The following is a 23,515-nucleotide window of genomic DNA, read 5'->3' on the forward strand; positions in this document are numbered from 1 at the left end:
TCTAGCTTGGCTATGATTCCAATTGTCCATCGGCAGCGTCTATTTAAAATAGTCGCGTTTGAGCATTTTAACACGTTCAGAAGAAACGCTTCAAATTTCCAAACCCCAGCATCAAAAAACAAAGGCGAGTGACAGCAATTTAAATCGTTCATTGTAAACAATGAAAATAGTTGAGTGGTACCGTTTAAAAGTCGTTGAGTGTAAAAAAATCCAATTGTTGAGCGCAAGCGTCTACTTTCAATAGTGGAGATGCAGCCATTTAAATCGTTGAGTTTATCATTTAAATCGTTAAATCGTTAAACGCAAGGACGATCCATCATAACCCACACCCTCCCCCTCACACTCACCTACTACTGCCAAACATGAACAAACTACGACTAATACTAATACTAATACTAATACTGATACTGATACTGTTACTGCTGACATGGACATCGACTCGAAAACACTGTTGGGTTCCCCTTTTATGAGCAGCATTTTTATATACCAATTCCCAAAACCGCTGGGAACACGTCTTTATATGGCAGTTGTAAGCGAGAAACACGTTAATTTTTTTTTTTTGTCGACCGGAAGATGTCATTGGAATACGTCTACATACGTCGATGTGTGTTGGGACTACGTGAGGAATTGGTTCAAAGCACGTCAAACATAAGTTAGAAATACGTTTCGCGTAAAAAAGACATTACCGCGACGTGTTTCGACTTATGAGTAGCTTATAAGAAGCCTTTGTGGACGTGTGTAAGCGTCCACATATCGTGTGTAAAACTTATCCCCATCGCATGCGGAACGTGTGTCATACGCCGAGTACGTCGTAAAATTTTGAACATGTTTAAAATTTCTTGACGTAATCTACTTACTATGACGTATGATAGTGTACTTTAGCGTTCTACTCACATATACCAAACTTACTCATACCGTATTTGACGTTCCCCAACGTTTTAGACACATTTTTCTTAGGTCGGCATACGTTGGCAAGATCGCCAAGGTGTGACCGCGATGTTGTCACTTCCATTTCTACGGCAGTTATGATTCGAATCGTTGTGCGTCAGCCTTTTAATAGGCTACGTCATGACATCGTCGGCGATGCGTGCAACGCGCTATGCCTAAGTTAGACTATCGTTGGGCATCGGTTGTGTAGGCCGACAACAGGTTCAGCATTCGTTGGTATAAGTTATCTATAACACAACGAAACGTTCTGTGTCCATTACCAATGCGTTATACATAAGACCAAGTCGTTATAAATACGTCCGAATCTTTAAAAAAAAACATCAAAAGTTCAACGTAAGTCAGCGTTTTACATACATTTTAATACGTTGCCATCGCTGGCTAAAACGTCAAGGTGTGACCGGGCCTTAATGGATGGTACACACATTGATGCCACACCCTGTCTGTGAAACAACAGGATGACAGTTTATAGCTGGGCCTGGGTTAAGATTCAAACCCAAGCTAGACAGCTCAGAGGTGAGTTGTGTAACCTCCAAGCTATCCTAGCAGCACACAGCTGTAAAAAAAAAACATAACATCCAGCAAGGCTTGTGCTTCTTGTGCTTCTTGGGGCTCAGGGATATAATATATCATTCCAGTTGTTGATCATTCTGGTTGCCCGGTTCGAGGCTGGCAAGTTGCATCAAAGGGACCATGACAGTCACCCATTTTGACAAAACTCTGCCGGATCCTTGAATCAAAAGCTGCATTACTGTACAGGTTGGAGTCTCCAAATCAGGTGAGTGTTGCGCCGATAGGCGATCATGTGACTGATCTAATCTCGGGCTGAACGAGCCTGAGTCACTGACACAATCTTATCTAGCGGTATGGATCACAGCCAACCACCATTAATAGGATATTTTAAAAATCACTAAATGAAGCCACCAGGACAACCAGAATTCACCTGAAACCAAATGTATTTAGAAACAGTTTTGGCGCAGGGAACAAACAGAAGGAAGTAGTCAGAAATAACAACCAGCAATGAAATGAACAATATAAGTAATCCCTTTAGCCACTACCTGAAATATGTGCCCACGAACCAATGAACAAACACAGATTCCTTAATTATCTATTCATTTAGGATCCAAACAATCACACCACACGAGAGGGACATGGAGGCTGACAAGACGGAAATACTCCCACTGTGCCCGGCGGGACACAGCAGGAACTGATGCAGGGTTGCATCATGGCAGCCACGTCCGGTGGAGGTTGGTAGCCCTGTGTGTCCAAGTACCATGTGGTACTCGAGGGTGGAGGTGTGGCATCATACAGCAGCTCTGCAAACTCATGCACTCTCCTGTAGTGATCAGTCCCAGCATCTGCTCCCCTGCTCTTCACTACACACCCTTTTATAATCTCGGTCCCCACTGGCAGTGTTTACACACTTACCCCCTTCCTACTTGGCTGCTCTTGGTCCATGCTCCACTTCATGGGTGAGGGACCTCCCATCCGCTAGTTGTCACTTGGGTGGCCCCCTCTTCTGCAAAGTGGCCCAGGTCACTGTTTTCCCACCTAAACTTGGGCTCCACTGCCTTGTGAGCATGAAAAAGCAGCATTTCAGACAGATACAAAAGGTTTACACATCAAATAAAGGTCAGAAGGGATGGCAGTGTTTAGATCCAGACAATAAGGGAGGTAGATGTTGTCTATCTAAACATAATAGCCATGCATATCTAATATCACATTTAACAGGACATCTGCAATCATAAAATGAGCGCCAAGGGTAAGCCTCCCCCGGCTTGCCCTTGGCAATCACCCATGACTTTCCCTTGGCCTGCAATCCAATGATGGCCATATTTTTTTCAGATCACCATATGACCTTGACCTTCAATGTTTAGGGATAGCGTATAAACTAAAAAAAATTATGTCCCCATCTTCAGTCTATCCATGAAACTCAGGAAAATTATTCAAGTTATGATCAAAAATGTGTTTTTTGTTAATTTGGTCACAATCTGAGAAAAGTAGGTCAAGGACACTGATCAAATATCAGGTACACTGTTACGATACAAAAACATCTTGGAAGGCCAAATGGTCTTTGAGATTCCGCATTGGCAAAATCGAGTGATGACCAAAAAAACAAAAAAACAAAAAAACACTTTTCTTTTTTCTCACCGTCATTTGACCTTGATGATGTTATTTATTTCAGACCGCCATTTGACCTTGGCTTTAACTCAAAGGGATATGATGTAAATTAAGTGTAAATGTGCCTTGCTCTGGCCTATCTCGGGAGGGCAATTTCATTCCCAGCCCCTTGGATAGGCTTTGGCCCTCAGCAGCCAGGCTCCTGCGAGCAACACTCAGGCTGCAGTTAAGAAGTGCCAAAATGCAAGATGAAACAGTGCTTTGACAGGGCATGCAGGGCTAATATGCCCACCATCCAGATCTTGGATTGGGTCAGAACTCATCGCCCTCATCGTGACAACAAATTGTGCTCCTTCTGGTCCATGCCCCTTCAGGTCAGCCATCAACTGGGCCCAGCGAAATTTCAGCTGACTGGTGGGTCCTATTGGCATGCTCACTGATGACGGAAGGGACCAGCTCCCTCGGATTCTGGCGTGAATGTACCTGCTCCCCTGGCATTGCCAGCAGTGTTGCTGGACGTGCCTGTAGCCTCGCAATGTGCGCCTGTCATCCTGCTGGCTGATGCACAACTCGACATACCTGCTGCTCCATTGCCCAGGCCACAGCCTCCACTGGATGGGTCTCAACCTCAGCCTGTCTAGGTCTGGCCCCGGCCAGGTTATACACGACTTTGTGTCCTCCTTCCACACCGTAACTTTCCAAAGAGGGGGAAAGTGTTATGTCTGTACACTGACCGACTGAACGGTCAGATAATTAAAACCGATCTCCAGACCCTTGACCCAGTTGTCGTGATTCGGGGGCGGGGGTGAGAGCGGACTCAACACTGACCTGGACGGATAGTCGAACAGTTTGTTCCTTGGAGATTAATAGCGCGTGGGATTGAGGGCAGCAAAGGCGTTTACCAGACGAAGCAGAATGGTTTATACTCAAACTCACAATGAATAGACAAACACAAACAGCTTTAATAAAGAAAGGTTTAATGAACATAAATCAAATGTTATTAATGGAATTTAATGAAAACATGATAATAAAAATGTGAGGTTGACTAAAGCCTAAAGTTGAGACATCTCCACACACAGTTAAAAAAACAGACAAAGGGAAAGATAAAATAAAATAAAAACCCTCCCTTTATTCTGACACTTCGATTTATGTCCAGAGATGATTTTTTTGAGCTTGGGGATTGAACTGCATCATCCTGCACGGGAAACCATACCCAAAATTACGTTAAGCCACTCTCTTGGCGGGAAGCGTGCGTGAGGTATTCGTTTGGTGATATTCAATGCCAAGGCTCACCAAACACCAAGCAGCTTCTCACGAATGAACCTACTGACCCCGCTCCTCTCTTACACTAGATCCACTCGCAGCAAATGGGTGCCACCTATCTGCTTGACCATAGGACGGGCCAATTTCTGAGGCCCCGAGATGAGGTCACAGGAGGCAATCACATACTGGGGGAAATTTGCCTTAATCCCTACCGAACTAACACAGCACCCCCCCCCCCCATGTAGGGACATGATGGAGGGGGGGTTGTGGGATGGTGGTGCATATTGTAGGGGTTATGATTGTGAGGGGATGGTGGAGAGGGGTTGTGGCATTGTGGGGGTATTGTGGAGGGGGGTGGTGATGATTGTGGGGGGATGGTGGAGAGGGGGATGTGGGATGGTGGTGGATGGGGGATTGTGACGGGATAGTGGAGGGTGGGGGGGGGGCTGGAAGTTTTAGCGTCCTCAGTCAAACCCTTTCGGAGAAGTAAATGATACCTATGATTATGATTATGATAATGATAATGATAATGATAATGATAATGATAATGCGAAGTAAATTCCTCTCCACTACATCTATATATTACAAGAACTCTCATCTTGTATACATGTATGTATGTATGTTCCCGAAATACAGCCAAAACGGTACATGATAGCACACAATTTTTAGGGCCACCTTACTTACCATTCTCCTGCCGTGTGCAGTATGAAGTTTTGTTCAAATCGGGCAACGAAAAAAATATTTAAAATCCATTCCTGATTCAGTCAAGTACTCTTCGGGAGTACATTATTTGATCAATGCAAACAACTTCAAGGGTGTAGTTTGCTTGAGCTATCTGTTTTCTTTTCTTTTTTTTTCTTTTTTGAAATGATGTTTTTTTTTTTATCAACCGCTGTCACAATGGGAACCCAACGGGTTCACAGGTCATCTAGTATTATATATAGATAGTGGTTCAGTTGATTTGAAGAAATTGGTGGTGATAATTATTTTCAGGTGCTCTTGTGGTAACTGCATGGTAATGGCAACAGGTGTTTCATTAACTGCTCAAATTGTCTGTGTATATGTGCTGGGAGCTGGGTAGAGATGGTGTTACATTTTTGAGTGATGGCTGTTTCTTCCGCCTAATTGTTGGGGATATCATCCTCTCAATTGTGGCAGATAACCACAAGATCTCTGTTGATTCACAACAGTGCTCTCTAAAATGATCCAAGCAGAAAAGTGAATATTTTGTAGCCCTATCCACATTTGAGCATGTCAGACAAACCTCGTCCAATTTCTGGCAAACTTAGGGTCTCTCTCTGCCATTGGTGTTGCATAAACCATCTTGGTTTGTATTTAATTACAACAACCACCAAGGATGCATCGACTCAGCATTTATGTGGAAAATGGAAAATTATTCGCCGTTTGAGTTAAACCCTATCGCGATATAACCGTATGCAGTGCAGATTTTGTGAGCTACTTTAGTGTGCGGTGTCACGGCTATTCTGAAGAAGTTTTCAACTTTTAATCGCAAATTTACCTGCTTTATAATTCAGAAAAACGACACATCATATCTATTTTGTAGGGTATCAAGGGAAAGATTAGCATCAAAATGGTCAGAACATTTGGGTTCTCATTTAAGCATTTAGTTTCAAGTGCATTTATAAATCAGTCAATTTATAATAATAAACACATATGACTTATCACTGATAATTTGATGAATTTACCCCAACTATAAATATCATTGGAATAATCTAAACTTTTGCTCCATACTGTACATACATATCTGATGTATGTGTATATCTAATATATAAAGCTCTTTCTTACCACTGACTCATTTACTGACTGACTGACTGATATTAAAGATTGGTGCCTTCCTGGTGATGTAGAAAGCTCAAATTTTGGATGCCAATGGACATCGAAGCCAGAACGCCGGAAAGGAAGAAAAAAAATCATAAATAATAAAAAATATAAACAAATAAATGAAAATATAATTGAATGGAAAAAAAATGAAAAAAAATGCATGTGAGTGACCTGAGACAATGGTGAAGCATAGTAATTTTGTGTGCTGACAGACATCGAGGCTGATACATCAGGAAAAAAAAATCACAGAACCATTGGAAAGCATCCATAAATGGAAATATAAATAAATGAAAAAAAAAAAAATGAAAAATCAAATGCAGGTGAGCGACCTGAGACAATGAGGAAACATGGTTCGTATGCTTACACAATGTGTAAGCACACCCCTCTAATAACATATATATATATATATATATATATATATATATATATATGTAGTTTGTTATATTGCCATTATATTAAACTAGTAAAAGTGCCCGTCTTTGCCGGGCGTCACTGGCAACATATGGTAAGACAGATTGCATGAATGTATTTTAAACAATATATTATATCATTTTTATCCATTGATTATCATTCAGGTTTTCCCCTTCGACTGTCCCGCAGTAGCTCCACTTCGATGACATTACCACGTAGTTTAGTGACTACACAACGTGCACCATTCATGAGTTCCGGAGGATCCATAGAGCGCATTAAAAATTACAGGGCACCCTACTTTAAAGTGATCCAAAAGGCTGGATCAGTTTCGTGTACATATTCATATCTTGTAGATTTTAGCTGGCCGGATCAGTTTCGTCTACATATTCATATGTTGTACATGTTAGCTGATTCTGAAACTGTTAAGAGCATGTCGATCGGATGGTTCTGATTTTCTACGGTAGTAAACAGAAGTACGACTTAAGCCTGTACGCCACTATGCGGAGACCCGAGGACCTAATATTTCACAACAAACTAAAAACTCACAAAATTTGAAGATATTTTAAATAAACAATTTATTATAATATCAATTAAATATCATTTTTATCCATTGATAATATGAATTGTTCTGTACAGCTATAGTTGTTCTCCTGGGATCTGCGCATCCATCCACGATCTATGTTCTAATGAAGTGCAGTAGGAATAATAAAAACAGCACCGTGCGGGATTGGAGGTAATCTCTCCAAAGCTCTTGGAAAGCCTTAAAATGCATCACGATCGGTTTGATTGTGAACAGATATACGGATGGACGGACATCGAGACCGGTTTTATTAGGTCATCATGAAGGTACCGCTTGATATTATGCATTGAAATAGAGACATGAATACTAAAGTAAATTTATTATATGTCAATGATTGATAGATTATTGACAGCTCAATAACATGAGCAATTTACTATGGCGTATAGTGATTAATAATAACATACTCTACAAAAGGTTTTTCGAACTCATCTTAGTGGTCCTCTAAAAAATGGGAAACATTTTTATTTCTTTTTTTGTGCAATAATTCCTCCCATTTTGCAAATGGAGAACATGAACTGTTTAACTACCATAATCATCAAAACGAATTTTGAGGGGCCTCTTAAGGAAGACAATAATATCATTACTATATATGTCAAAGCTTGTTTCATTTCATGCAGTAACAAAAATCTGATGGTGGAACAAAAAAAAAGGGGCATGCCGAAATATTAATATAGATTATATAGATGACATTGATCTCTAACAGACATTTTCGTATGTCGCACAAATTTGGGTATGCCTATCAGGCATATAATTATAAAATTTGCAATGTTAGCATGAGAAGCTACTAAGAAACTACAGCTAAGTGGGTTGTCTCTTTGCTGCTGATGAGGTCCTTGGGTTCGATTCCCAGGTTGAGTCAAGATTTTTTCACACCAGCACAGCCCCATGCAGGAATCTATTCCTGTTTATTATATTAGAACTATATGAGAAGTGGCTGTTGAGTTTTTGGGATAAAAAATAGATTTTTATTTCATCTAAATGTGAGAATTTAAAACATCGGAAACAAGAACAGCACTCGGTGGAGGGCATAATCTCGACTCACATGCTCATTCTGAACCAACATACCATCGTTAATTTAACACGTCACAACTATGGCCCACATACCAATATCATCCATGCACCCTATTATGTCACATATATTGCCATTATCTGTTGCTTTATTGATTGATTATGCTGATATTTAATGACCACTTTTGTGCACATTAGGGGAAAATTGTGTCAATGAAGATGAATATGAAAAAAAAACCTATATTCCCCATGGCTAATCAATCATATATATGAAGTTTTGCATTGATCTGTCAGGCAGTTCAGGAAAACATTTTTTTAATGTTATTATTTTCAATCCAATATGGCCACCAGACCACGTGATCAATGATGTCATAAATTATTTACACACTCTCACATTGGGTTGTAGATCAGATATACAAAGTTTCAGATTTTTTGGATAAGGATTTCAATTCAACCAAATCTGGCTGGAATACCACTTCACTGAAGACATCATCATTATCACCCTTTCTACTCCATGGAGAGTTGATATGTACCAAGTTTCAATTTTTTTGTTGTTAAGCAGTTTCGGAGATATCCAATATTTTTCCTTTAATCCAATATGGCTGCCATACCATGTGACCGATGATGTCAGAGTTATTAATAAAATATTCTCCATGGGGAGTTCCTCCTATGTTTAAAGTTGCACATCAATCAGATAAGCGGTTGCAAGTAAAACCATTTTTAAGCGAAAATATATAGACGCAGACACATGCACAGGCAGACAGAAAGTGACAGATGCGGGTGTTACAATAGTCTTAGCAATCCCTTCAGGGCAAGACTAATCATGTCAACCTGGTGTTTGGAGACTGCCGAGGAGACTGCTGAGCATTCACCGCAGTGTATCGTACTTTTGCTGGCGAAAGCAAGGTGAACATGTTAATCACCAGTGGAGAACCATTTGGGATTTTCCTGGGCCGATTCGCCTTAGTGTATAAATTGTGACCATAAAAAAACAACCGCATAGTAGTTGGAAAACTAATATTGAAAAGAAAACTGAGAAGCAAAAAATAATAATGGCCATTTCCAGGAGGCAAGCCTGACACCGTATCCAGATTATTCGATGCTTGCTCACCTGTAGGGGTTGAGATTGCAGATCGTGACAGCTGGAAAGTTTAGCTTTTGAAAGCCCATGGTCACAGTCACTGTGACTCCATACGAGAGGTATTCTTGCGCTATTTCATACCACTGCCACAGCATCACACAGAGGACGGTGAGTGTGATGAGCATCCAAGCTGTGCGCTTTTTTGGACCACCAGCTATGATACGTCCAGGCCCATGGGTGTTGGTGTTTTGGCAGTACCAGATGAGAAGCTCCGAGGTGGTGAAAAGTGGACCCTTTTGGATTCGATGCAGCGCTCGAGTCATGTACTTCCTGAGCCACATGTTCTCTTGCAGGACTCTGAATGACATCACGATTTTATCAACAAGACTGATGCACAAAAATTCCTTCAAATATAAAAAGGGTTTATTATAGTACATATTCAGTGGACTACTCATAAATAACCTGGACCAGAATCACCATGTCTCCATCTCCAGGGGCAGTTTATATAAACAATAATAATATATAAAAATAGCAGTACATATAAAGTTGTATTGTCTGTCTGTCTGTTTGTCCATCGATAGAATCGGCCCCACTCTTAGTAACCCCATATTGCATACCTTTGGAATCCTCTTGGCAAATGGAATTTCAAGAAAATATTCTCAAACCTACAGGGAAGGGTTCAGGCTGGGGGTGGGAGGAGGGGGGAAGACCCCAATTCTGTCTATATATTCATGTCTATCGTTTAGCACCACCCAGTGATAGGCAGTATTACAAATCATCATTTTATTTCCAAACTAGCAGATTTACCCAATGTTGCACAGGAAGAGAAAGGAGAATAAGTAACAATTAGTAGCCAATCATGAAGATTCATTAATTCATTGGCTGATTAGAGCTCTGTGTCAATTTCTGCACATGTCTGTCCCTAATACCTCTAAAGAAGAAGATGTCTGAATACAAATGGCTTTCCATTTTGCATTTTGATTTTGATCTTACTCTGAGTGTGTTGTTGTGAATGTCTGAGTGTGTCTGAATTCACAATTCAGTATCTACAAAGGCTGTGATGAATATCCCATTAACAATGTCTCCCTCCTCACTCCTCACACTGCCAAATTTTATTTATCCCCAAAGCGGATGTGATGGGCCTTGCGTGGACGGGCGGGAGCTTTCGAGTTTTATTTAAGTTTTAAAGGGGGGAGAGGAGGGAAGAAAACAAATTTACCTGTGCGAAGAGTGCTGTACCCTCCACGTTGCTCAGGGGGGGGGGGAATTGGAATACCCTCTGCCACCACCACCAGGTGGTGCTACACAGTACACATTTACAGAGAGAATTTATGCCTCCCCCATGTGAGGCCACAGCCACATAGTTTATGTTACCCCTCACACAAACTTGTATTTGTACCTTCATTTTGGTGTTTATATATAAATCTTGTATTTTCTGTCTGTCTGTCTATGGATAGAATCGGCCCCAGCTGGAGTAACTCCATCATATTGCATACTGTTGGAATCTTCTTGCCCATTTGCATGAAGTGTGGATACCTCTGTAAGTAATCGATACTCATAAATGTGTGTGTGTGTGCGTGTGCGTGTGTTGTGTGCGTGTGCGTGTGCGTGCGCGTGCGTGTGCGTGTGCGTGTGCGTGCGCGTGCGTGTGCGTGTGCGTGTGCGCGTGTGCTTGTGCGTGTGCGTGTGCGTGCGTGTGCGTGTGCATAAGCATAAATCTCTCTCTGTCTCTGTTTGTCCCATCCTTGCTCTATGCCCTCTACCAATACAGTGCAGCACCCTCCTCTCTATCTATCTCCTAAATCTTTTATATCTTTTATCTTATCTGGATCTCTCCATATCCGGACGGTGGTTATGTCTGGACAGGATTTGTCTCCGGACGTGTCCGGGTAGGGTTTGTCTCTGGCCAGCTTGGCTCCAGACATGTCCAGGCGGTAATTAACGCTCCACCGCACGTCTGCCTTCCCTTCCCCTCACCTCCTCGATCCCCCATCCCTCCTCTCTCCACCTCCCCCCCTCTTTTTCTCCCTCCCCCTTTAGTATTCACATCAGCAAAGTGATGGGTGGTATTTGCTGGTGTATAATATAATACTAATCTGGATGACTTTAATTGAGAGGTTAATTTGCCTGCTCGAACTAGTCCGATTCACACATTGCAGTGATATGAATGCCCTCAGGGCAACATGCAATGCACACCAAAATGGAACCACATAATTCGGGGCGGGTAGGAGTGGAGTTCACCACTTTTTATATATATATATATATATATATATATATATATATATATATATATATATATATATATATATATATATATATATATATATATATTAAAACCATTCCTTTAATATACACCAACCGGACAGAAAGGTCACCAATGAATGATATGTATTGCAATTTGAGTAAAGCAAGACCAAGATTTCATTTCTAGGACAAGGATACACTTTTATAATCAAGAAATTATGGCAAATAAAATTAATCTTATTCTGCAGAAATTCAAAATTTTCAACATTGTGAGAATCACAAACCAAATTTGCTTTATTCGAAATGATTTTTTTTTAAATATGCTTCACAGTGAAAATACAGTAAGGTACACCATTATACAGGTACTGGACAAGGGAAGAGGGCATCAAATGCCACACCTGTACACGAGGACGAGCCACTAACCCAATATTGCTCATGAAAGAAATTGGGTGTATAAAACTTGATCTGTAGATCAGTCTGCACGATCGTTTGGATATATACCACACATCATGAAAATAGATAGTCAATCATAATCACGATTTACTGGACAATGATAGCGGTCCAAGGCCATTATAGCATGATCCACATTACTGCCTCAAGGACAGCCAGCTTTATAAATCTTCGCTCAGCCTCGTGCAGTACCAAACCCCAAACTTGGAGGATGTGATTGCCTCGATGATATCGAAGATGGATTTACCTATTTCATGGTCGAAGTACAATGTTTAGTACCGGGGTATAACCTACCTGGAGATTTTAACGACCCTTCCCCCCTCCTCACATTTTCAATGACATTATAAATCACAGATCAACGACAAGACTCCTTACTCTTACCTCAATCACCGATCCTTTCCTGAGTACGAATGCTTACCTATATCTACCTGCCTACCTTTGTTGTGAAGCTGGTCTGAGGCTTGTCGAGCAAGCCAGAAGCTGGATGATGGAGGAGGTTCGTCTGTGATGAAGAAAGAACTCGTTATCTGCGCTCGAGTGGAGCTTAATGAGGCAAATCGAGCCTGATGATCTCCATGATAAAATGTATAAACTCAGCCGGTTCTCACGACCAGTTTCTCCAGGTTGGTTGCTCAAGCAGGTGCCCGTGGCGCTCAAACCCACATAGATAACGCCTCGTTCGGACAAACGGAACACCCAATGGCACGACCTCTGTGTACAGGTGTAATTGTACCTGTACGTGGGGCGTTCAAAATGTTCTCGGGTTATTGGATCTCGTTGGGAGAGCATTTCAATTTGGCCCACCATTGCCGTGGTGCACTCTCGGGTTAATTTTTGCTCCAGCTGTGAACACAAATGGTCTTGCTGGTTTACTAAAGTCCTATTAACCCGATCTTGATCGGTAATTATAATGTATATGCAATATGCATGCTAATGCTAATAAAACCGTTTTAGGTCAAAGTGCCAAATTGTTTGAAGGAAATTGGATTCTTACCAAAGCCAATCAATGAAGCTGACAAAATGCTCCAACAAAGCCAATGTACAATACATCAGCTTTTGCTTCCCACGGCGATTAGAACACCTTTGTCAACCTTCAGTTGATTTAGCCTATTATTCAAACTGTCTGCCAACACAGAACAACACAAACCTTGCCAAAAAGGCTTCCTATTCTATGATATGTAACCAAGGTCCTTTTAAAAATACATTGATTGGAAAGTTATGGAATAAATACCTGTTGCCATGTGCCAGAGATTTATGGACTATGGCTTCATCTGATTTTAGAGCTGGCAGGATGGCCTGGCGACCTAAACATATGCACATGCACCTCTCAGCTATCTAGCCTGGGTTTGAATCCCGACCCAACTATAAACCGTCATCCTGGTGTTTCACAGGCAACAAGCGAGCTGATTCATCATTGTGTGTGCCGACCCTTTGATGGATGTCAAACAATGCGGCATCTCGTCTGCTAACATCAGTCGGTCGATATTAAAGATCCCACTGTGTCCTTCCTGAAGAGCAGGCAAGCTATCTTCAACACCCTGAACAAATGACAAATTCCTGCCAAAAATCACATTCAATTGACCGTCAGGCCTGGCCAACCTATTGTGAAAGACTTGAACCAAACACTTTCTCTGGCCGTATCAACTACAAGGTGGTAACAATCTGGGCCATTCGAGTAGACTGCTTTTGATGAATCTTTATTGAAACAAACACTCTTTGCTGAGATGTACAATTGTAAAATAAAGCGACACCACAATTTCCCTATTAAATGCAAGTGTACATGTGATCACCAAAATGAAAAGTTAAAATCTAAATATTGTTTATGCCTGCTCAACATCATGCACTACAATGGCTTAAAGGGCAACGAGGATGATAGGAGAGAGAAAGGAAAGGAGAGGAGTGTGGAGAATTAAAGAAAGTGGAGGGAATGGAAGGGCCATGCGGTGTGGTATGGTTGGGGTGGTTGGGGGAGGGCAGAAAGCAAATCAAAAAAAAATCTGCATTCATATTAAAAGACGAACTGAGTGGATGTCCAAGTTTGCCAAATAAACAAATCCAAAGAGCATTAAAGCTCCCATTGGACCGAAATTCCCAATTATTTTGAACTTTTGGGGTCGACCTATTTAAATGTTTGTGAAATTAAAGAACAAGATGTACATATCACCTTTGTATTTCCAAGGGGTAATGTGATAGAGTGGAAAAGTGCAAACATGAAGTAGATTAGTTTGAAATCGAAACTAGAATTTGAAGTTATCAAACAATTACCAAGCTAAAAGGACAAGATTATCTGCGTCTAAATGACAAAGTATAGAGTTTAAAGGCATTCAGAAATAGCAAAGAAGATAAACATTCAAGAGGACTGCCATCCATCAAGACTGTCAGTCGTCATTTGCAAATTCCAATTCTCTCCGAACAGAAAGGGAATAGTAGTTTGGAGGTGGCGTGCTGGGAGTTGTTGGGAATGAGGGACATTGTAAAGCAGATTGGAAGGTCGGGGGTTCAAACTGAGCTTCTTCAAGAGCTGGAGCCACCGTTTGCGGGGGAGATGTCACTGTCATGGTAGCGTTTCGTGACCAGCCACGCCTCATCTTCTTTAGCAGAATCCAAGGAAGGTCGATGGCAAATATCTCGATAATCTCGATAATACAAATCACTGAACAGCTCATCCACAAACCCAACTGTCCTCCACAGTTGGACAGCAGGGAAACAATCTGCAAAAACAGAGAGCAGACTGCCTCATTCTCCTTCCGAATACAATACTTGCTCTTACTTCCCATTGTATAACTTGAAAGCCAATTTCTTACCAACACACCCAAACTTTTACTAAATGACTCGATGGCACACCCAAACTTTAACCAAGGGGCCACTAATCATACCCAAAGTTTAACCAAAGGGCCAACAATCATACCCAAAGTTTAACTAAAGGGTCAACAATCATACCCAAAGTTTGACCAAAGGCCTACAATCATACCCAAAGTTTGACCAAAGCCCTACAATCATACCCAAAGTTTGACCAAAGGCCTACAATCATACCCAAAGTTTGACCAAAGGCCTACAAGCATACCCAAAGTTTGACCAAAGGCCTACAAGCATACCCAAAAGTTTGACAAAGGTCTACAGACATACCCAAAGTTTAACCAAAGGGCCAACAATCATACCCAAAGTTTGACCAAAGGGCCTACAATCATACACAATGTTTGATCAAAGGACTACAATCATACCCAAAGTTTGACCAAAGGCCTACAATCATACCCAAAGTTTGACCAAAGGCCTACAATCATACCTAAATTGGACAAAAGGCCTACAATCATACCCAAAGTTTTACCAAAGGCCTACAAGCATACCCAAAGTTTGACCAAAGGCCTACAATCATACCCAAAGTTTGACCAAAGGCCTACAAGCATACCCAAAGTTTGACTAAAGGCCTACAAGCATACCCAAAGTTTGACCAAAGGGCCTACAATCATACCCAAAGTTTGACCAAAGCCCTACAATCATACCCAAAGTTGTAACAAAGGCCTACAATCATACCCAAAGTTGTAACAAAGGCCTACAAGCATACCCAAAGTTGGAACAAAGGCCTACAAGCATACCCAAAGTTTGACCAAAGGCCTACAAGCATACCCAAAGTTTGACCAAAGGCCTACAATCATACCCAAAGTTTGAACAAAGGGTCTACAATCATTCACAAAGTTTGAACAAAGGCCTACAAGCATACCCAAAGTTTTACCAAAGGCCTACAATAATACCCAAAGTTTGACCAAAGGGCCTACAATCATACACAAAGTTTGATCAAAGGCCTACAATCATACCCAAAATTTGACAAAAGGCCTACAATCATACTCAAAGTTTGACGAAAGGCCTACAATCATACACAAAGTTTGACCAAAGTCCTACAATGATACCCAAAGTTTGACCAAAGGCCGACAAGAATACCCAAAGTTTGACCAAAGGCCTACAATCATACCCAAAGTTTGACCAAAGGCCTACAATAATACCCAAAGTTTGACCAAAGGCCTTCAAGCACACCCAAAGTTTGACCAAAGGCCTTCAAGCATACGCAAAGTTTTACCAAAGGCATACAGGCATACACAAAGTTTGACCAAAGGCCTTCAAGCATACCCAAAGTTTTACCAAAGGCATACAGGCATACTCAAAGTTTGACCAAAGGGCCTACAATCATACACAAAGTTTGATCAAAGGCCTACAATAATACCCAAAGTTTGACCAAAGGCCTACAATCATACCCAAAGTTTGACTAAAGGCCTACAAGCATACCCAAAGTTTGACCAAAGGCCTACAATCATACCCAAAGTTGTAACAAAGGCCTACAAGCATACCCAAAGTTGTAACAAAGGCATACAAACATACCCAAAGTTTGACCAAAGGCCTACAATCATACCCAAAGTTTGACCAAAGGGTCTACAATCATTCACAAAGTTTGATCAAAGGCCTACAAGCATACCAAAAAGTTTTACCAAAGGCCTACAAGCATACCCAAAGTTTGACCAAAGGCCTACAATCATACCCAAAGTTTGACCAAAGGGCCTACAATCATACACAAAGTTTGATCAAAGGCCTACAATCATACCCAAAATTTGACCAAAGGCCTACAATCATACCCAAAGTTTGACCAAAGGCCTACAATCATACCCAAAGTTTGACCAAAGTCCTACAATCATACCCAAAGTTTGACCAAAGGCCGACAAGAATCCCCAAAGTTTGACCAAAGGCCTACAATCACACACAAAGTTTGACCAAAGGCCTACAATCATACCCAAAGTTTGACCAAAGGCCTACAAGCATACCCAAAGTGTGGTGAATTGAGGTGAATTGAGGGACATGACGCGGGATCACATGTTGTGCGTCTCGCGTATAAGGGGAGGTCTCCGCGGTGCGGGGTGATTGTCCCCGGGGCATTGCCATTTACATCGGCTGTTCACTTGGTGATCATTGACTGAAGGTGCTCATTGACTGGTGAGAATGGAGATTATATCGAACTCCGTGCTTACGCGGATTTATTCTGCGATGATTAATTGCACATGTATACGTTACTGCTTATGTACTCCTAGCTGAACCTGTATTCCCCGGTGTGCCCGTAGAAGCGGCTCCAATCAAATGGAATAAAGCCTAAACTCTGAAGGTTCTTCTCTCGCCCTCACTTCAATTTATTCCATTTCCTGCCCTTCACTAGCGAGCTGTTGACGAAACTTTCAGAGCAACCGGTATCAATCAGTGCCTCAGCCATATGCCCGTTAATTCGTACGTTGATGATAGCCTTGGATAGATTCCCCGGGGAGGCTGCAGTTAATTTATATTGCGAGTAGAGAGCCGCAGAAGTGGGTTTATTTCTCCTTAGAGTGGATTTACATACCCTGGCATAATGCCCTTTCTTGTCGCAATTCATGCATGTGGCATCTCTGGCGGGGCATTTTTGACGAGGGTGCCTTTTGTACCCACAAAAGAAGCATTTACCAACCGGAGCAGTTGCTGAGGAGTTTGACGTGGCCTGGGTATCCGGCTCCTCGGGTGTTTCTCCATCCCCTATGTCTGGCTGTGTCTGTGCCAGTGGGGTTCCTTGGGTTCCCATCGTAGCAGCGTTCATTAGCAGCATCGGTGTCCCAAATGACTCAGATTGCTGCTGAGCCGTATCCATCGCTAGTGCCTGATCGACTAATCCCGCGTACGAGGGTACTGCAATGTTGAATTGGACGTAAAAGGGTACACGCATCGGGATGTAAGGGTACTGGTGCTTCGTGATTTGTGCGCAGACGTAATTCTGGGTCATAATGTCCTCAAGCAGCACACGAGCGTTGAAATACCCTTTGGAGGAAGCAAGCCTCGTCTAATTTTAAATGCGTTGACCACCGCGGAGGTGACGTCCCCCCAGCTGTTCGCTAACCTGTCGCCGGTCTGCAAACCGATAGCGATCAAATCGCGGCGATATACCACTGCTGACATGAATTTCATCACTTCGGAAACCAAGCGATTACTGGAAGAAGGAATTATAGAACCGAGCGATTCGCCATGGCGCGCACAGGTGTTAGTAACCAGCAGTCAGAACCATAAGAAACGAATGGTTGCGATTATTCCCAAACGGTCAATCGCTTTACCCAACTCGATGCCTACCCCCTGCCGCGCATAGACGAGATGGTCGAACGCGTGGCCAATTATAAGGTATTCAGCACCATCGACTTGCGAAGCGCCTATCACCAAATTCCCATCCGAGAGGAAGACAAACCTTACACCGCATTCCAGGCAGGGAGGCGCCTCTACCAGTTCAGAAGGATACCATTCGGTGTCACGAATGGAGTAGCTTGCTTCCAACGAGTTATGGACGACATCATTTCAGATGAAAACCTCAAAGACACTTTTGTTTACGTGGACAATGTCACAGTGTGCGGTAGGGATCAGGGGGAACATGATATGAATCTGGACAGATTCTTGGGCATTGCTAGAAAATATAATCTGACTCTCAACTATGAGAAATGCGTATTCTCGGCAAGGTCAATTGACCTTCTCAGCTACACAATAGCCGACGGCACAATTAAGCCTGATCCTGAACGATTGTGCCCGCTCCGTGAGCTACCACCACCTCAGGACCTGCAGACGATGCGCCGGGTGATCGGCATGTTTGCTTACTATGCGAGATGGATTTCGCAATACTCCGAGAAAATACATCCCCTAGTGCATTGCAAAAACTTTCCACCAGATGCCGCTGTTGTAACAGCTTTCCACAACCTCAAAGACTATATCAGTAATGCCGTGGTTTTATCGATCGATAGCTCGGTGCCCTTCGTGGTGGAAACCGACGCTTCAAATCACGCCATAGCTGCTACGCTTAATCAGTCTGGGAGACCCGTCGCGTTCTTCTCGAGAACTCTCTCTGGAAGCGAGCAGAGACACTCAGCGATAGAGAAGGAAGCGTACGCCATCGTCGAAGCGCTGCGGAAATGGAGACATTATTTACTGGGAAACCACTTCACGCTCGTTACGGACCAACGATCCGTGGCATTCATGTTTGATGGGAAAAATAACGGGAAAATTAAGAATGAAAAAATTATGAGATGGCGGATAGACCTAGCTTGCTACAGTTACGACATTGTTTACCGGCCCGGGAAGGAAAACCCTGCTGCAGATACCTTCTCTTGGGTCTACAGTTCGGCAACAATCAGTCGGGCTTTGCAAGACCTACACGTGTCTCTCTGCCACCCAGGGGTAACCAGAATGGCACATTTCATGCGCAGACAAAATCTTCCCTATTCTGTTGAAGATATTAAACAAATGAATGCTTCATGCCCTGTTTGTGCTGAACTAAAACCCAGATTCTATGGCGCGGCATCTGGCAGACTGATCAAGGCCACTTCCCCCTTCGAGAGACTAAACATCGACTTCAAAGGGCCCCTGCCGACCGAGACAGACAACAGATACATATTCACCGTTGTTGATGAATATTCAAGGTTCCCTTTCGCATTTCCGTGCTCGGATATGACCTCGGGCACTGTCGTGAGATGTCTCTCTGACCTCTTCGCTATGTTTGGGAAACCTTCGTACATACATTCAGACAGAGGGCCGTGTTTCATGTCGGCCGGGCTAAAACAATTCCTACTAGAGCTCGGCATAGCAACTAGTCAAACGACGGGTTACAACCCACAGGGTAACGGGCAGGTGGAACGGTATAACGGGGTTATTTGGAAAGCCGTAACTCTGGCGTTGAAATCAAGAGGACTGGGCCCCGAGCGGTGGGAGGTTACCCTACCCGACGCTCTGAATTCCATACGCTCTTTGCTCTGCACGTCCACCAATGCAACTCCTCACGAATGAATGTTTACTCACCAGCGACGTTATGTTGACGGCCAATCGGTGCCCAACTGGCTGACCCATCCCGGAACAGTGTTCATGAAACGCCCGGTACGACAAAGCAAGTATGAACCCCTGTTGGAGGGGGTCGAACTCATTGACACTAATCCAGAGTATGCTCATGTCAGGCTCCCGGATGGCAGGGAGACCACTGTGTCGGTTCGCCATTTGGCTCCCTCAGGTACTCCTCCCGCAGGTACACCACCTTCTGGCACTCCTCCTTCTGACATCCCCTCCCCAGGTGTTCCCCCCCCCAGGAACTCCACCGGGCGACGGGGCTGCCGCGTTCCACCCGAGAGCGATCGAGGAGTCATCCCCGGCACAAGTCGAGGCTCACCAAGAGGATCGGAAGCCTCCCTCAAGTGAAACTGCCATTTACTCCCGGAGAGGTCGACGAATAAGGCCCCCTCGACGACTCTATCTGTAAAGGGGATTATCGGCATTCTCACTGCTCATGCTCCTATATGCTCATTATATCATATATCGATGCTCATTACCATGCTCCTACAACTCAAAATAATCACTGCTTGGCATGTATGCTTCTGTAGATCTATTAGTCCGCGTTGCTTGAAATGTATACTCCTATAGTGCTAAAGCAATCATGGTGCGTAAGATGGGCCCCTAGTTGCATTTTAAAGGTGGGGAGAATGTGGTGAATTGAGGTGAATTGAGGGACATGACGCGGGATCACATGTTGTGCGTCTCGCGTATAAGGGGAGGTCTCCGCGGTGCGGGGTGATTGTCCCCGGGGCATTGCCATTTACATCGGCTGTTCACTTGGTGCTCATTGACTGAAGGTGCTCATTGACTGGTGAGAATGGAGATTATATCGAACTCCGTGCTTACGCGGATTTAGTCTGCAATGATTAATCGCACATGTATACGTTACTGCTTATGTACTCCTAGCTGAACCTGTATTCCCCGGTGTGCCCGTAGAAGCGGCTCCAATCAAATGGAATAAAGCCTAAACTCTGAAGGTTCTTCTCTCGCTCTCACTTCACAAAGTTTGACCAAAGGGCCTGAAATGAAAGCGAGAGATGAACCTTCAGAGTTTAGGCTTTATTCCATTTGATTGGAGCCGCTTCAGTCAATGAGCACCTTCAGTTAACGAGCATCAAGTGAACAGCCGATGTCAATAGCAATGCCCCGGGGACCATCACTCGTGCCGCAGAGACCTCCCCTTATACGCGAGACGCACAACATGTGATCCCGCGTCATGTCCCTCAATTCACGTCAATTCACCACATTCTCCCCACCTTTAAAATGTAACTCGGGGCCCATCTTACACACCATGATTGCTTTAGCACTATAGGAGTATACATTTCAAGCAACGCGGACTAATAGATCTACAGAAGCATACATGCCAAGCAGTGATTATTTTAAGTTGTAGGAGCATGGAAATGAGCATCGATATATGATATAATGGGCATATAGGAGCATGAGCAGCGAGAATGCCGATAATCCCCTTTACAGATTGAGTCGTCGAGGGGGCCTTATTCGTCGACCTCTCCGGGAGTAAACGGCAGTTTCACTTGAGGGAGACTCCCGATCCTCTTGGTGAGCCTCGACTTGTGCCGGGGATGACTCCTCGATCGCTCTCGGGTGGAACGCGGCAGCCCCGTCGCCTGGCGGAGTTCCTGGGGGGGAAATGTCAGAAGGAGGAGTGCCAGAAGGTGGTGTACCGGCGGGAGGAGTACCTGAGGGAGCCAGATGGCGAACCGACACAGTGGTCTCCCTGCCATCCGGGAGCCTGACATGAGCATACTCTGGATTAGTGTCAATGAGTTCGACCCCCTCCACCAGCGGTTCATACTTGCTTTGTCGTACCGGGCATTTCATGAACACTGTACCGGGATGGGTCAGCCAGTTGGGCACCGTTTGACCGTCAACATAACGTCGTTGGTGAGTAAACATACGTTCGTGAGGAGTGGCATTTGTGGACGTGCAGAGCAAAGAGCGTATGGAATTCAGAGCGTCGAGAAGGGTAACCTCCCATCGCTCGGGGCCCAGTCCTCTCAATTTCAGCGCCAGAGTTACGGCTTTCCAAATAACTCCATTATACCGTTCCACCTGCCCGTTTCCCTGTGGGTTGTAACCCGTCGTTCGACTAGTTGCTATGCCGTGCTCTAATAGGAATTGTTTTAGCCCGGCCGACATGAAACACGGCCCTCTGTCTGAATGTATGTACGAAGGTCTCCCAAACATAGCGAAGAGGTCAGAGAGACATTTTACGACAGTGCCCGAGGTCATATCCGAGCACGGAAACGCGAAAGGGAACCTTGAATATTCATCAACAACGGTGAATATGTATCTGTTGTCTGTTTCGGTCGGCAGGGGCCCTTTGAAGTCGATGTTTAGTCTCTCGAAGGGGGAAGTGGCCTTGATCAGTCTGCCAGATGCCGCGCCATAGAATCTGGGTTTTAGTTCAGCACAAACAGGGCATGAAGCATTCATTTGTTTAATATCTTCAACAGAATAGGGAAGATTTTGTCTGCGTACGAAATGTGCCATCCTGGTTACCCCTGGGTGGCACAGAGACACATGGAGGTCTTGCAAAGCCTGACTGATTGTTGCCGAACTGTAGACCCGGGAGAAGGTATCTGCAGCAGGGTTTTCTTTCCCGGGCCGGTAAACAATGTCGTATCTGTAGCAAGCTAGGTCTATCCGCCATCTCATAATTTTTTCATTCTTAATTTTCCCGTTATTTTTCCCATCAAACATGAATGCCACGGATCGTTGGTCCGTAACGAGCGTGAAGTGGTTTCCCAGTAAATAATGTCTCCATTTCCGCAGCGCTTCAACGATGGCGTACGCTTCCTTCTCTATCGCTGAGTGTCTCTGTTCGCTTCTAGAGAGAGTTCTCGAGAAGAACGCGACCGGCCGCCCAGACTGATTAAGTGTAGCAGCTATGGCGTGATTTGAAGCGTCGGTCTCCACCACGAAGGGCACCGAGCTGTCGATCGATAAAACCACGGACTTACTGATATCATCCTTGAGATTGTGGAAAGCTCTTACAACAGCGGCATCTGGTGGAAAGTTTTTGCAATGCACTAGGGGATGTATTTTCTCGGAGTATTGCGAAATCCATCTCGCATAGTAAGCGAACATCCCGATCACCCGGCGCATTGTCTGCAAGTCCTGAGGTGGTGGAAGCTCACGGAGCGGGCGCAATCGCTCAGGATCAGGCTTAATCGTGCCGTCGGCTATTGTGTAGCCGAGAAGGTCAATTGACCTTGCCGAGAATACGCATTTCTCGTAGTTGAGAGTCAGATTATATTTTCTAGCAATGCTCAAGAATCTGTCCAGATTCCTATCATGTTCCCTCTGATCCCTACCGCACACTGTGACATTATCCACGTAAACAAAAGTGTCTTTGAGGTTTTCATCTGAGATGATGTCGTCCATAACCCGTTGGAAGCAAGCTACTCCATTCGTGACACCGAATGGTATCCTTCTGAACTGGTAGAGGCGCCTCCCTGCCTGGAATGCAGTGTAAGGTTTGTCTTCCTCTCGGATGGGAATTTGATGATAGGCGCTTCGCAAGTCGATGGTACTGAATACCTTATAATTGGCCACGCGTTCGACCATCTCATCTATGCGCGGCAGGGGTAGGCGTCGAGTTGGGTGAAGCGATTGACCGTTTGGGAATAATCGACAACCATTCGTTTCTTATGGTTCTGACTGCTGGTTACTAACACCTGTGCGCGCCA

The 23,515-nt window shown here is 43.8% G+C and overlaps 2 protein-coding genes across 3 annotated transcripts in view; both read right to left on the reverse strand.

The window, feature by feature from the left end:
• The window catches only part of LOC147022170 (epithelial sodium channel subunit beta-like), a 36,391-nt gene extending 23,767 nt beyond the window's left edge, over positions 1-12,624 (reverse strand). The window contains exons 1-2 of one of the 2 annotated variants that reach the window (XM_085892825.1): positions 12,382-12,624; positions 9,282-9,608 (exon numbers count right to left, since the gene is read on the reverse strand). In XM_085892825.1, coding sequence (XP_085748951.1) covers positions 9,282-9,592 — 311 coding nt within the window. In that variant the 5' untranslated portion in view covers positions 9,593-9,608; positions 12,382-12,624. Of the gene's footprint in view, positions 1-9,281; positions 9,609-12,326 lie in introns of both variants that reach the window. The other variant, XM_085892824.1, reaches the window with a different exon arrangement.
• Positions 12,625-13,626: 1,002 nt separating this feature from the next.
• LOC147022171 (epithelial sodium channel subunit gamma-like) overlaps positions 13,627-23,515 on the reverse strand; it is a 64,393-nt gene continuing 54,504 nt past the window's right edge. The window contains 2 exon segments of the mRNA XM_085892826.1: positions 13,627-14,326; positions 14,328-14,656. Of these exon segments, the coding sequence (XP_085748952.1) occupies positions 14,296-14,326; positions 14,328-14,656 (360 nt within the window). The 3' untranslated portion in view covers positions 13,627-14,295.

The sequence above is a fragment of the Eptatretus burgeri genome, chromosome 8 (genome assembly GCF_056783735.1).
Source record: "Eptatretus burgeri isolate ZD-2024b chromosome 8, Ebu_testis_v1, whole genome shotgun sequence".
NCBI lineage: Eukaryota > Metazoa > Chordata > Myxini > Myxiniformes > Myxinidae > Eptatretus > Eptatretus burgeri.